We start from the raw sequence: 15,431 nt of genomic DNA on the forward strand, positions 1-15,431 counted from the left end.
TAAATGCTTACAAAGAACAGTAACAGATATAATGGGTTCAGAGATTAAGATGAAGCTAGACAGTCTTAACTGTGCCAAAGGTTTGTTAATGGTTATAATAAAGAGTAATGGTGACTGGCAAACTTAAAAAGGGTTGGATATTATTACATGGCTGAAGTTTGTTTTTTTCTTGGATGGTTGGTGGGGTGGAGCATCTGACATGGGGAACTCAGGTACCTGATTCCGCCAAAGTCAAGAAGGATGTGCCATAGTGTTTTTCTATTTAATGCCGATATATCTCAGGTGTCAATTGGGGCAGAGGGCAATATATTGGGGCAATATATTTTTAGCCTTATGTTTAATAGCAATACACTTAGACTTATATACTGCTTCTCAGTGCTTTATAGCCCTCTCTAAGCAGTTTACAGAGTCAGCATATTGCCCCCAACAATCTGGGTCCTCATTTTACTGACCTAGGAAGGATGGAAGGCTGAGTCAACATGGAGCCAGTGAAATTCGAACTGCCAAATTGCAGGCAGCCAGCAGGCAGGCAGAAGTAACTTGTAGCACTGTATTCTAACCACTGCGCCATCGCAGCTCTCTTTAAAGAAGGATAGAGTAGCATAATTTCAAACACTGAGGTGCATGTGCATGCTAGAGTAGTTTCATAGCTCGCAAGCATATATACACTTAGAAAAACCTTAGGATCAGATGTTCACAAACAGGAAAAAAACTTACAATGTCTAACTTGAATCTATTGAATGATTAGGAGAAAGCGCAGGGAGAGAAGGTGACTAAATCCTTGCTAAAGTTTACTAGAATATGGTGAATGTAAAAGTAGCTTATATACTTGGATGAGTTTCCTTAATAAATAAACAAAAATCCAACAATCCCTGCCCCCATAGGGGTTGAAATTGTCATGTATTATTCATGAAATCCTATCAATTATTAGAAAGCCCAGATTACACATGAATGATTACGAGTGAAACATATTTAAGAGATCTATAATAGTTTATTTCCAAAAACAGACTAATAAATAAAAACAGAAGATATAATGAATGGCCATTATGTTAAATAAATCTAGGAATTTGCTCCTCATCAAGAAAGATGTCAGAATTTTCCCTTTTCCCTCCATGGGAAAGAAACCCTAATTTTATATAGTTTTTGAATCAATTCCATGAGTAATGAACTGAATCAAAATTTTTGTAAAGTCCTATTTTCAGCCTCCCACATTTCAAAATATAAAGTTTAAGATAATATTTCACCCCACACTGCTTCTCCTACAGTACATCACCCATCACCACATTGTTGCTCAATCTAACAGAAATAGAGCTGTATTAACACCTCTGTAGCTACTTTACACTGCTACCCAAAGACAATATATGGCTCTGTGCCATGTAAGAAACATGGAGCCTTCTTGCTAAGGTAGGTTTTTTTCACCTTCACTGAAACATACCATATACACCAGGGCTGTCCAACTCCCAGCCCATGGGCTGGATGTGTCATATGCTGGCCATGCTCACACCTGGTTTAGGGAAGGGGAGAAAAGTCCTGACACGTCACATGACGCTGCCGTGATGACGTGAGTTTGACACCCCTGATATAGACAGACACATCAACTTTGATTTCATGGCATAGGACAATGGCACTAAAGTACAGGAGATAACTGTGAATGGAATATCTGTTGTTTCTGACGTAGCTGTGTGATATCTAAATTAAATGAACCATCATAATAACAGAACGTATGCATTTATGCCTGTTCCAGTTTTACATTATAAATCATTCGCATTTATTTATTCGTTTGAATAAAAATTCATTAATACCTCATTATTTATCCATAATTAATGGTCATAAACAGCCAGCCTTCTACTGCTGCTTATTTTTATTTATTTTTAATTAATATTGATTCTGTTCAGACATGCAGTGGCAGGCATTTATTTCTGCTGCAAAGGGAACAGGCTATTTTTTAAACTGACTTTCCTATTCCACCAGGTTGTGTCCATTATTTATAACTCAGAGAAAGAAAATAGAAGAACATTATTTAAAAGCCATGAGAAGCACATAGATATAGGAAATCAGTGGGAACTATATCAGGACACAGGGAACTCAAAATATTAACTGCCGTGATACAGACATGATTTCCTTTGTATCAGAATTAACTGCATGCTCTGAGCAAAATTTCCAGTCAATTTTGGAAAATTAAAATTGATGTTGCTGGCAATTTTTAGAACTGCAGGTTGAAATACCATATAAACAATGTAAAGATAGTTTGCAAAATATGGGGTTGGTTTTTTTTTACCTATCTGGTGTGCAAGTTGCACAAGGATTGTTACTAAATACAAACTAAACATTCAAGGGTCCTAGGAAATAAACTCAAAATCACAGGATTTCAGACCATCCAAACACTTCCAATTATTCTATTTACATAAATAGAAACAACAACGTTGAGCCATATATAAATCCAGTACCCATATTTTCTCTTTGGATTTGAGTTTAGTGGGAGTTTAGTCCGTGTTTCATACTACAGTAAAATTGACCACCGTTTACAGCAAGTAACAGAAGTCTCCTTTGATTGTTGCCAGTCAGACTCCTATCTTCCACCAGATTGCTGCACATAATTTACAACAGAGAGCCAGCTCTATCTTTTTCAGTTTATGTTACTTTCCTTTTCATCCTTTGTGGTCAAAAGGCTGGATCTTCCAGGAGAACTTGTGGCTCTCTTTATTACTTCCACCCACCTGATGAGAAAAGCAACATCCAAAGTTTAATTAGGATTTGAAGGCCATAGGATTTTGACTCTTGTACTATGTAGTAGCTTTTCATAGAGCTATTATTGTGTTAGATAATAGATTCCCTTTTTACTGCCTTATTGAAAAGAACAGCTACAGCTGCTCACTTCTAGGGGTAGAGCATAATATAGAAAATATAAGGATGAATATTAATGGCAGTATCTATAAAAGTACGCAGACAGTACCTCTATTATTAATGGCGGTACCCTCAAGCTGTCAAACTCACAGCCTGTAGGCTGGATGCATCACACACTGACCACGCCCAAGCCCTGTTTAGTGAAGGGGAAAACAGTTGCGATACATCACATGACGCCGCCATGACAACACAAGTTTAATACCCCTGCTCTAAAAGGATGCAAATGACCAGCTGTCTGTGAGGAATATAAATCCTTCCATTCCTCACTATCCTGTCAGAGCTGAAGAAGCGAAACGTCTTCAAAAGAAAAAACAAAGTCCAGGTGCCTCCTGAAAAAGCGCCTTTGGGACAATCATGACCTGGATGACTGAGAATCTCTACAGAACTTTAGCTATACAATTTGGGATGAACACCTTTTGAATGGTATGGGAGTAGGAATGAATTTTCAGAGAAAAATTGCAGACTACAGGAACCAGGAGCACTACTCAGGTACCCCGAGGACACAGATAATCCTCCAACTGCTTCAACAACCCTCTAAACAGGGCTGTCAAACTCACGACATCATGGCATCATCACGTGACATATTGCGACTTTCCCCCCTTTGCTAAACGGTGTGGGCGTGGCCAGTGCATGATGCATCCGGCCTGCAGGCTGTGAATTTGACACCCCTGCTCTAAAAGGATGTAAATGACCAGCTGTCTGCAAGGAATATAAATCCTTCCATTCTCCACTATCCAGTCAGAATTGAAGAAGCTTCTTGGATGAGAAGCGAAATGTCTTCAAAAGAAAAAACAAAGTCCAGTTGCCGCCTGAAAAAGCACCTTTGCAACAACCATGACCTGGATGACTGAGAATCTCTACAGACTTTTAGCTATACAATCTGGGATGAATTTGATTTGAATTACATATTAAAATGCTCCTGTGTGTTTTGACAATGTGCATTTGTTCAATTTCTACCTCTGCATAGAAAATTTCTGCATTTATTGGATTCAGACCAAATTTGCACCAGCGGAATCTAGCATCTTTTATATATTTCTCTTCAGTGATTATCAAAATGGCTGTATAAAGCAGGACTCCATTTCTTAAAAACAAGTGGATTTCTTATTGGGCTACCAGCTACTCCTGATTTGGGATAATCAGTTTCTTGAATAGATTTTGATTAATGTACATACTTACCTTTCGAAAGTATACTTGCTCTCAGCCCTGAAGAAGTAGACATGAGATTTAAATTGCAGCTTGAAGACATAATCTTTCTGAATGCCATCTTCCTCTGTGGGCAAGTTGATTATGTAACCAATAAGTGGTAAACTCGCCAGTGGATAATCGTCCTGGAAATTATTTATTTATTTACTTATTTTGGTGATTCTATGCTACTCTTTAACACAGAATAATTTATAAAGTTATAAATAAAATAATGCCACATCTTTTAAAGAATGCATAAAAAAGGTATATCTCAATCTCTTAATTACAGATAAATACAGAAAACCAAATTGGTTCATGAGGAAAAAAAATCCACAGAATATAACATTAGCCAACAGATTTCCATAATTCTAAATCATGAGATAATGTGTGATTCCACAATGACAACTGCCATCATACCTCACCATTGGCTAAGCCAACATATATCCAGTTCTTTGAATAGGCCTAACATATTATATATACATACATAAACTCATAACTCATGACCAAATCTCATAACTCATGACCAAAATAGCTATATATAAAATTTTGAGGCAATAAAATTAATGAACACCAGTTGTATATCATATATAAAAATACTTCATTATTCCTGGGGCTATAGTCAGATAGCCATAGTGATGGAAACTTTTACACCACTATATATTGCTGGATGTTTCATATAATAAAACTACACAACTTTCACAACTCCAGAAAAGGATCAAAACTACAAATGCAACATTTTGTGCAAATATTTGCCATTCCCTGCAGAATCATTGCGGGTAGCATAGAAATTGAACTGAATGAAATAAAATCAACTGCTCTGCTGTGCTCTTGGTTTATATCAGGGGGTCAAACTCAAGGCCATGAGTTGGGTTCAGTCCATGGGGTGCTTAAATCTGGCCCATGGGGCTGGTCTGGAAATATCAAGGGACCGGCCTGCAGTACCTCTAGTGGCTAAAACTGGCTGCATGCAGGTCCCTCTGGTGGCTAAAACGGGCTGCATGCAGGTCCCTCTGGTGGCTAAAATGGGCTGCATGCAGGTCCCCCGCACCTCATTTTCACCCTCCATGGCCTGCAGCACTCTGAAAAACAAGCCAAAAACAGGCCATATGGCCTATTTTTGGCCAGCAGTGCTGCAGGAGGTCATGGGGGGTAAAAACAAGGCATAGGGGTCCGCGCATGAACTTCCTGCATACCATTTTGGCTGGCAGGGTGCTGCAAGTGGCATCTGTTCCACCCCCCTGCCGCCACCCTGCTGCCACCAGCACCCCGCTGCTGGCCTGCAGAGAACTACAACGCTGATGCGGTGCTCGAAGAAATCCAGTTTGACACCCCTGGTTTATATGGATTAAATTTGGAATGTTTTTAGATACCATCAATTATTATGGTTGGTTGCATAGTCATCCAGATGTTTAGACAGGATTTCATATTTTTATCCCCCTATCAAATCAACCCTGAGGATCCAGGATAAGCACATGTTGTTTGATGTTATTATTCTCTGTTCATGACAATGTGAAATCATACTTCCAGGTTTTTAGCTGCTATTGGCCTTCAGACCCATCATGATCTTCCCAAGAGTCTACGAGGTTTTAACAGATAGCCGTAGTACATGCACAGATCCAAACAGTGTTTGTCTTTTGCAACAGACAGATGGAAATTTTGTCAATGTCCAAGATTTTTTGATGTGGTTATCAGTCTTTCTCTTGTATTCAGCTGTTTCCAGGTATTACGATATGCAGCATTCAGACTTTTTCGTCTTTCTTACCAACAATTGTTAAGTCTAGGGAGTTACCAGTATGTGGCAGCATTATTATAAACACAAAAATGTTAAATCACAGATGCCAGTTCTTTAGCTGATGTTGGCCTTCATACACATGAAAATCCTCTATCCAAGAACCTAAATAACATTTACTCTGGAGGTGGTTGGCCATAAAAACACTTCAGATGGCTAGCAAATTGAATTAGTGGTGGAATGAGTACTCTTAAATGGCACATGGATCAGAATTGCTTGTGAAAACTGCAAAATTGTTTACAGATCTATAATGATCACCATGAAGACACAGAACTATATGCATTCAGGGATGACCATTATGTTATATGAGTAACCAAGTCCTCCCTCTAGCATTCTAGTATACTTTCATCTTGAAAATATGCAACTTTTATCTTACCTGATGTGTTTTGTAAAAGAACAGACAGAAATTTGTAAAAACAACCCACAGCTTCTGCCAACCATTACTATTTTTGAACTTCCTCAACAGATACCCTGATAGCTGGTTCTATAAAGGAGAAGGAGAAATAATATTATAAAATACCACAGCAAAAGTCTATTGGTGTTGCTTGTAGTAGTTTAAAAACAAATTGCTATTCTTGAAGTCTGATTCTCCTAGGCCAATTACATAACATTCATTGTGAACAGTTGATTTTTGTATCACTAATTTCTTCATTCTCAAGGCTGCTTCTTTCCTGCTTACATCTATTCGTTTCCAATATTGAAAGTGAGATATTTGTAGGGAGAAATGCATGAAGGATAAAATGTGGGTTGATTCTAACTTTTTCATCTTTTTACAACTCTGTAATCCCTTAATTTGGGATAGAGTTGGGGCGACTGTATGGAACTGAGCATTTACTGGTCAGGTGCCCTTCCTGACACCTATGTGGAGTTTCCAGCAGATACTTTTTCTTTGTGCCGAGACAGAGGAACATCTGCCACTACCTTCAACTCTCAATCTTCTGAGTGGGAAGAGTGTCTTCACTACAAGACCACCACACCGCTCAGGATTGAGTCTAACTTTGAAAAATGACAAAACAGACTAAGTCTGCCTTTCCCAACTTCATTACTATGGATGTACTGAACTAGAAATCTCAGAATTCCCAGGCATCTCATTGTAGTTCAACATCTCAAGTATTACTGGAAGGTGTCACGTTGGGAAAGATTGCTCCAAAGTATATTACTATTAATATTAGTTTTAATATGAATATTAAAAAGTGTAAATATTAATATCTTCCCAATATCGGGATGTATTCTGAATTTCCTCCTTAACCAAGATAGAATACTAACCAGTGACAATCCCAACAAAATAATCACTGCTAAAGGTATTCAAGCCATCTCCAACCCTAGGTTCTCCAGTTAAATTTCCCCCTTCCCCAGTCGCTTAGTTCTCACATCATGCAAAGAACTAAAGAGAATGTGGGTAACGAGACAATATGGTAAATAGACTGGGAAAACACAGAGTAAAAGAAGTAGAAGACAAAGCCATGCACAGTAATTTGCACCACTCCCCAAAGCACCATTGGAAAAGAAGTCTAGTTTGTTAGGAACAAAATTACAGTATAAATTAAATACATCTAAAGCAGTTTTCTGGAATCTGGCATTGCTGAATTAGAATTGCCAGTACCCAATGTACTATACTGGTGACAGATGTAATTTAACATCTGGAGGGCTGCAGGGAAAGAATAAAAAAATGGCAAGGCATGTGAGCAAGTGTGCAAATGTGCATATAATCAATAAAACAGATTAATTGCTCTGGTTTTTGAAAAACAAGTGATTTCTTACCATTGGCTCAATATGCTAGATCTTCATACTAGAAGAGTGTTTCAGAGAGTGAGAGAATAGTGGTGTAAAAATATATCTGCCTGTTAAGACTGAAAGAAGCAGTTTACCTGAATCATGCATAGATAATCAGACAGGGATAGGCTCTGGTTCCGATACCAGCAAACATGGGTGATTGTGTTAGGCCGATGAGTCTGGCCCAGTAAATAGCGAAGAGGAAGCTCTGGAGAAACAGCAACAGAGCAGCAAACTGAGCAGAGGAAGGAGGTGCAAGGCAGAAAAGGGAAGAAAAAAAAATAGAATAAATAAGGGTGGTATCTGAAAAGATCATTAAAATAGCATGAAAGGTAAAAAGTGAAAATAAATGATTTGAAGATGTGTGAGGCTCGTGGATGATGAGTCTTAAAATCAGCAGTGCAAAGAGATCACAAGGCTTTAATGAGAAAAGAAGATTAATGTATTTACCAAAGCAAAACGTTAGTTAGTGAGTGAACATGATCATACATTTATGGTACCACAGTCAGAAAGCTGATTTCCTTCACAGTGGACAGTGAAGGCTAAATGACTACTTATTCATGCTAGCTGGGGAATTCTGGGAGTTGAAGTCCACACATCTTAAAGTTTCCATGGTTGAAAACACAGGTATACATTTATTGCTATTTATATTCCTATCCTTCTTGAATGAATGCTGTCAATCAATTATCAAATCCACTGTAGCTGTTCCATTAAAATTACAAAGACAACAGTCATTCTATGAAAAAGCACCATTCTATGGAAAAGTACCAAAAAGAAGGTACTACCATATATAGAGAGAGCAGGGTCTCTGTCAGAAGAGTTGAATATATTTACTATGTCTAAAAAAGAAGTAGTGACAGATTATAGTTTTATAACTCTTAAAATGCTGTACGCATAGGTTACCTTGAAGCACAGATTATTCTTTCCAAATATCACTTGCTGGGGGACATTTTATGAGAATAGGACATCCTGAAAATCTAGGTTTGTCCATAGTCCAAGCACAAGCAAGATACTTCTGGGACTATAAATAATGGATTTTTTAAAATATTATTTTCAATTAAGTGGAATGGTAGGGGGACATTTATGCGAAAGAGCTCTAGAGTATTTCTGTCTGCCAGTGCCATAACTCTCTGGAAGCTGAACACAACGAGAAGAAATTTAACCCAGGGGGAGAAATCACTCTAAGAAAGGACATAATTAAAACCAGAGATCAGGCTGGAGGTACTGTACAAAGAAAAAAAAATTCCCCAAAGGAGAGACAGAAGAGCAGTAACCTTAACATTATTAACTGTTCCAATATAAGGTCCCTTCCCCTTAGAGAAATGACTCAGAATAAAGTCACTGTTCAAGAGTTGGAAATAATTCCAGAGGCCAGACTTTATGGGCTTTCCTTATTTGTTTTCATTTCAAAATATTTCTTTAAAACACTGCTTTGTAATGGAACATGCAGAGGTAGACACACCACAAAAATCATATTGCAATCATTTAATTTTTTTTTCAATATGGCCACTGAAATTACTGAAGGCAAATGAAAAGGATGAAGGTTAAAAGCAAATGCATGTATAGAGTTAGAGAAACCAGCAACCAAGACAGAGTGATAAGTGAAAGTGATGCGTGAACTGCTGCTGGGTACCTCGACGGCCACACTGTGATCAGTCATGGAGACACTGGTATTGCGGTACCAACAGACATGTATGGTAGTGTTGGCCCGGTGGTGGCTCTGCCTGTCCAGGGAGCTACGAGAAGAATGAATGTCCTCTTCGGACTCCTGCTCTAGAGAAACCTCATCTGAGGATCCTGAAGGAGGAGAAGGGAGCAAACATTTAAGAGACTGTGGTACATGGATAATGATAGTGACAAGAATCTCTTAAAGCAGGTCTCTCTCAAAGGTGTTATCCATCAGTTAACTCTGTTTCTAGCATCCATGACCTTTGCAGCCCAGAACGTTTTGGAACTGATGATACTTTACTGTTTATTATATAGAGGAATTCACAATTTTGTAACCAGCTTGGCTGGATCAGATTTTCAGTGAGGAAAGTATACATAGAAATTACATAACAATGCTATAATTCTTTAGATGTCATATGGGATTTCATATCAATAAAATAAACCAGCCAGAACTATACACTTGTTAAAAATCTATTTTGTGGCTACTGTAAAACTGGGTTCAAAGGATAGCTACTTTTAATACAAATAATGGAGAAAAAAGATCACATACCACAAAATTCATTACCAATATTTAACAGCTGGAAGTTCTTATTTGCCAAGACTGAGGTTATCAGGAGCATCTGAGAGGGTATATTTTTCTTAGCCAAAATGTTTTAGTTATTATTGTAGTCATATTATTGCTGTCATAAGAAAGCAGGCACAGTGTATTATAAATCACAAACAAGGCACTTACTGTTAGAACGGCTGGACAAAGAATTTTCAAGGAACACGCCAGATTTCTCAACAGTTTTCTTGGCCATTTCAATGGCCATATTCAAGTCCTCCAACCATTTTTCCATTTCCAGACGAGTGCTGAGAAGCACAGATAAAACATTAAGCATCATGTGTTCATAGATAAATTGTAATGTATTTTATAGTTAAAAGAAATACTGCTTATTATCCAATATATAGAACACTTTCCTCCCTTTTCATAGAAAAAGAATGAATACTGGAATACAGCTAACATCTTGATGACTCCACATTATGATCCATAATCATTTTATATTCAAATACAACTATTAAAAATCTTTCTTTAAACACTATCACACATCTAAATATTTTCCCCAATTCTTCTGAAATCCGAGGTAACAAAAGGAAGAGGGGGAACAACAATCATATTAGCAAATCTCAAAATTGAAGGTACAGGATGCCATTTATTTCTCAGGATGTTCCTCCACGTAGAAACTTTGTCTCAGATAAAAAAATAACAGATAATCAGAGATGGAAGGAACCTTGTAGGTCATGTTGTCCAACCCGCCCCCTGCCCAAGCGGGAGACCCTATACCATTTCTGACAAATGGCAGTCCAATCTCTTCTTGAAAGTCTCAAGTGATGACGCTCCCACAACTTCCAAGGGCAAGCTGTTCCATTGGTTGATTGTTCTCACTGTCAGAAAGTTTCTCCTTGTTTCCAGGTTAAATTGTTCAGTTTCCATCCATTATTCCTTGTCTTGCCTACAGGCGTTTAGAAAATAGCTTGACCCCCTCCTCCCTGTGGCAGCCCTTCAAATATTGGAAGACTGCTATCATGTCCCCCCTGGTCCTTCTGTTTACTAGACTAGCCAAGCCCAGTTCCTGCAACTATTCATTGTATGTTTTAGCCTCCAGTCCCCTAATCATCCTGGTTGCTCTTCTCTGTACTTTTTCTAGAGCCTCAACATCCTTTTTATAATGTGGTGACTAAAACTGGATGCAATACTCTAGGTGTGGTCTTACTAAGGCTTTATAGAGTGGTATTAGTACCTCACTTGATCTCGATTGTATCCTTTTGTTAATGCAATTTAGGATTTCATTAGCTTTTTTGGCTGTTGCTACACACGGCTGGCTCATATTTAGCTGGTTGTCCACTAAGACTCCAAGACTAAGTCTCAAGACATTCACTCTGCCATAAGTTGGAGAAGCATGAAATCTGAGTCTTCTTTGCACAATCTGGAATAGAGTTGGGATGATATGCCTGTATTCTCTGTGCATGCATAGATATTCATTTGGAACTATTCACATATATATCCCTTCCTTGGCACCAACAATCTACTGAGCAACTTCTTACCTTGCTGCCACTACTACAGTTTTTTGAGCTGAATAGATTGTGAAGCAATGAGGGACAGACCATTCATTTTCACTCTCTTCCACCTGTAACAAACAGAAATGTGTCTGTTCATTAAATGGCATGTGTTCTGAATTAAAAGAAATGGCATGAAAATTGTGACAATCCACCTATCAGCTATTTTTTTAAAAAAGCGCTATTTATTTAATAGCCATTTACCTTCAAATTGAGGGTCTCAAACTGTAATGTTAGGAGGGAATGACCTTGGGAAACAAGATAACAAGATACAGACAAAGGGCCGGTCAGATAAAGGGCAGCTTAGTTTATGGGAATGGAAGAGAGAAGTACTTTCAGAACTGCAAGTTTCTGTTAATGTCACTTTATATTATAATAAAGTAGAATTAGCTCATCTGGTTTTGTTTCTGGTCTATCTAGTAAGACTGACACAAACTTATTATGAGGCTAATGAGGACAATGAGGACTACTGTACTTCATTAGCCCGATAGCCACAATAAGGAAACGTTTTCCTACATTGATACAAAAGCCTTTAAGCAGCATCAAAAAGACTGCTGCAGAGAATTACAAAATTACACATTCCTATATCAGTTGCTTTTCAGTGTTATTGCTTCTGCTGACTTATTAGCAGTAAATCAGCCAATAATGTGGCCTCATACCTTTCTGAGTAATGGTGCTAATCTCAGCCAATGACAAAAGAACCTGATCATTTTCCTGGTGACAAACAAGATGTGAAAGGTGTGGTGTGATAGAACAACTGCATGTGCATTGTAATGAACCTAAGCAACTGAGGTTAGGGTTACACAGGAACAACAGGAGGTTTAAAGGTACACAAGAACAAACATGACAGGAGGTTGACATTCATTCTGGAGAAGAGACATCTGGCTTTTGCACTGAGGAGCAGGAAAAGCACCTTCCCCTCTTGCTCCTGCTACAGCCAGCCCCAGGCTGTCACTCCTTTGCCTGACTTCCCCAGACCTGTGAATATGAATCCCATGTATAGTATGCTTCTCCATTAACCTAAGGGAGGATTCATAAGCTGTTGCCCTACTTCTGGCTCTCCTGCTGTATGAGAACAAGGCAGGGTTAATGAATGACTGAACTGAATAACATACTTGGCCTATTGCCCAAAGTTTGAGATCTCTGTTCTAGAGGGTAAAACTAGTAGCTACAATTACATTGCCACTTCAACAGGTCTAAACATAGCAATCCTATTTGTTTTGCTTACTACTTACCGGAGGATCCAGGACTATCAGCTGAAAATCAAACATAAACATAGAAAAAAGTTCATTGGAAAGTAAAAGAGCATGCAATGTCCAGGTGTGGGAGTAACAGAAATTGCAACATCCACATAGGTGTACAAAGAACAGCATCATGGTAAGTTCATCCATAGTTACTTGATTGTTCTGACACCAGAAAATTGACAAAGTTTGCTCTTCTATTTCATACAAAAATTATAAGAACATCTAAAAAAATATTCAGAACCACCAGGAATATCCTATTGACAATGGTTATTTATTTATTTATCTCATTTGTTCATATGCTACCTTTGTTATTTTTACAAATGACTTAATAGTTAAACATAATAGTTTAATAGTTAACTATAATGAAAATGTATAAATTAAGAGGAGAGAGATCATACTATCTTAATGTTTGGCAGCTGTATGAAGAGCTACTTACCAGCATCCCATGCAGAGGGAGGTGTCCTCGTATTTTGAACTGATTCGTCCCTGTTACACCTTTACTTGTATACAGCAATGTATCTGAAAACTGAGACAGACATTTTTGTTTGTCAAACCTTTCTGTCTTTTAAAAACAACCTCTGATTACAGTTATGTTTTGTAACAGCCTTGAGCAAAAATATCAACTCACCAGAAAGAACATCCTTTGCTGTAAGCCCTTTTTGGTAAGTTTGTACAAGCAACCTTCTCGAATAAATTCCTATGGAACAATTAAACAAGAAAAATTGGCTCCACTGGTCCTTGAATAACGATTGATTCAATAACAGTTCAAAGTTACAACCGTGCTAAACTAGTGGTTGTTGCAACTGATCCTCGAAATTCCTGCCATCTCAACGCTTCCACAGTCATACAACCACTATCTGGATGCTTGGCAAACAGCTTGTACTTATGACAGTTGCAGTGTCCCATGGTCATGTGATTGCACTTTGCGACCTGCTCTGCTGACTTTCCACAAAAAAAGTCAGTGGGGAAGTCAACAGGGAAGTTTACAAGATACTTGGGCAGCTTTTCCCCACCCACACACCCTTCCCCAGTCCCACTGTACCAGCATGCCCTTGTGTACCCTTTCCGACCAAGCAGCTGTCACTCCAAATCTTGCTGTACTCATGTGGAATGTGAGAATGACAGAGGGAAGAGGGAATGTCTAGGGAATGATCAGATAAAGGGGGAGGAGCCCACAACTGAGCAATGGATGGAGAAAGATACTTTAGAAAGGCTGTGCCCTAACTAATCAAGGGATAATAAGTAGACTTCATAGCAATGCATTCATTAGTTCCATGCTAATCCATTAGTTCCATTAGTTTCATTGTCTCTGCAGACTAACATGGAACAAAATATTAAAACAATGTTCTTGATATCTTCAACATGAGGCTTTCAATGAGCCTTTCTTAGAATGAGTTTAAAATGTTAGAAATGTATTTTAGAAGGTACATATAAGTATAATTTCAAATTTTCTACTTCAAACAGCAACACTTTGGCCTAAGTTAACTCTAAAGTAACACAACAAATGCCTAAAGCAAGGATATACCCTGTTTCTCCAACAATATGGAGCATATAGTAAGCAGCAAACCAGTGCAAAATACTATATAATAACAAAGAAGACTTTAAAATAGAAGATAACTGATTACCCTTCCAGGTGCTATGAGATTATCAGTACCAAGAAGATCATGCTGTAGCTCTATTAGTTTCTGGAAATTCTCCAGCCGGATCAAACTGTTTTGAAGTTGCGATGTCATGTTTGCAATTTCCTTCAGTGCATCTACAGAATTATCCAAAACATGCCACGGGCAAACAATCAGAACATCAAGGATGAATTTACAACATACTTTATCATTAGTAGATCTATTTTAAAAATACAAATTTTCTCTGAATTAAACACATACAAACCTATAAAACCTGTGAGGATTATTGAGAAACATAATTGTGAGATATTATATAATTTAACTACTTAATTAATTTTACCTGCATACCCAAAATGAGTTTGTTTACAATTTTTACATAGCCCTCTATCTCATAAAACGACTCTTGGTGGTTCACAACAATCCATAAATCATGATTAAAAACAATTGTCTCCAGATGCCCAACCAAATATCCTCACAGCTCAACCCTTATCCTAGTCAGGTGCGGGGCATGGAGACCAGTCTCCAGAAGACTTAAAGGGTAAGGATCCCTCTGATCTTGGATGGGAGGCTGTTGCAAAGGGCCAGGTCAGTCACTGAGAAGGCATGCTTCCAAGGTCCCATCAAAATGCGAAATTCAAGAGAGAGAACCTGGAGCACACACATCATATCTAATCTAACCTTGAATTGCACCCCAAAAGCAACTGGAAGTGTCATGCCCCTGGTGGAGACTGACTCTGAGGGAGAGGAGGAACAGCCGACAGGGAGTGGAAGTGTGGCTCCGGAGGTTGTGGAGGAGGCTGGGGAAGGGCAGAGCCCAGCTGAGCAGTCAGAGGAAGACCCAGACCTATCCCCTTTCCATCCTAGGGCACGCAGGGAGGAGAGGATAAGGGAGAGACATGGTCTACTTGGGAGGAGAGGGCCTTGATCCTCTTCATAGGCTGCAGTTGTGACAACTGAATAAGAGGACAGACATGCATATGGGCAAATGCTGGAAACACAGCATGGAAATATCTCTAGTTTATGGTTCCTCTCTGAGCTTGGCATCCTTCCCAGTATGTGTTCTGTTATCTGTGGACATCCTCCAGCCCTTATCTTGCCTGGTTTGTGTTGTTTTTTCCCTCCTTCCTGTAACTGGTTGCGTGGGAGTTTTTTGTC

The 15,431-nt window shown here is 38.6% G+C and overlaps 1 protein-coding gene across 8 annotated transcripts in view; it reads right to left on the reverse strand.

Moving 5' to 3' along the window:
* Positions 1-971: 971 nt before the first annotated feature.
* The window catches only part of FARP2 (FERM, ARH/RhoGEF and pleckstrin domain protein 2), a 66,676-nt gene continuing 52,216 nt past the window's right edge, over positions 972-15,431 (reverse strand). For 4 of the 8 annotated variants that reach the window (XM_087964949.1, XM_087964944.1, XM_087964946.1 and 1 more), the window contains exons 19-28: positions 14,283-14,413; positions 13,286-13,354; positions 13,094-13,183; positions 12,649-12,669; positions 11,402-11,484; positions 10,050-10,168; positions 9,282-9,445; positions 6,252-6,359; positions 4,081-4,232; positions 972-2,717 (exon numbers count right to left, since the gene is read on the reverse strand). In XM_087964949.1, the coding sequence (XP_087821075.1) occupies positions 2,627-2,717; positions 4,081-4,232; positions 6,252-6,359; positions 9,282-9,445; positions 10,050-10,168; positions 11,402-11,484; positions 12,649-12,669; positions 13,094-13,183; positions 13,286-13,354; positions 14,283-14,413 (1,028 nt within the window). In that variant the 3' untranslated portion in view covers positions 972-2,626. Of the gene's footprint in view, positions 2,718-4,080; positions 4,233-6,251; positions 6,360-7,743; positions 7,884-9,281; positions 9,446-10,049; positions 10,169-11,401; positions 11,485-12,648; positions 12,670-13,093; positions 13,184-13,285; positions 13,355-14,282; positions 14,414-15,431 lie in introns of those variants that run through there. The other 4 variants (XM_026694844.2, XM_087964947.1, XM_087964948.1 and 1 more) reach the window with 3 other exon arrangements.

The sequence above is a fragment of the Notechis scutatus genome, chromosome 4, assembly GCF_049901735.1.
Source record: "Notechis scutatus isolate UNSWTSFEM ecotype Mainland chromosome 4, rNotScu1.2, whole genome shotgun sequence".
NCBI classification, from domain to species: Eukaryota; Metazoa; Chordata; class Lepidosauria; order Squamata; family Elapidae; genus Notechis; species Notechis scutatus.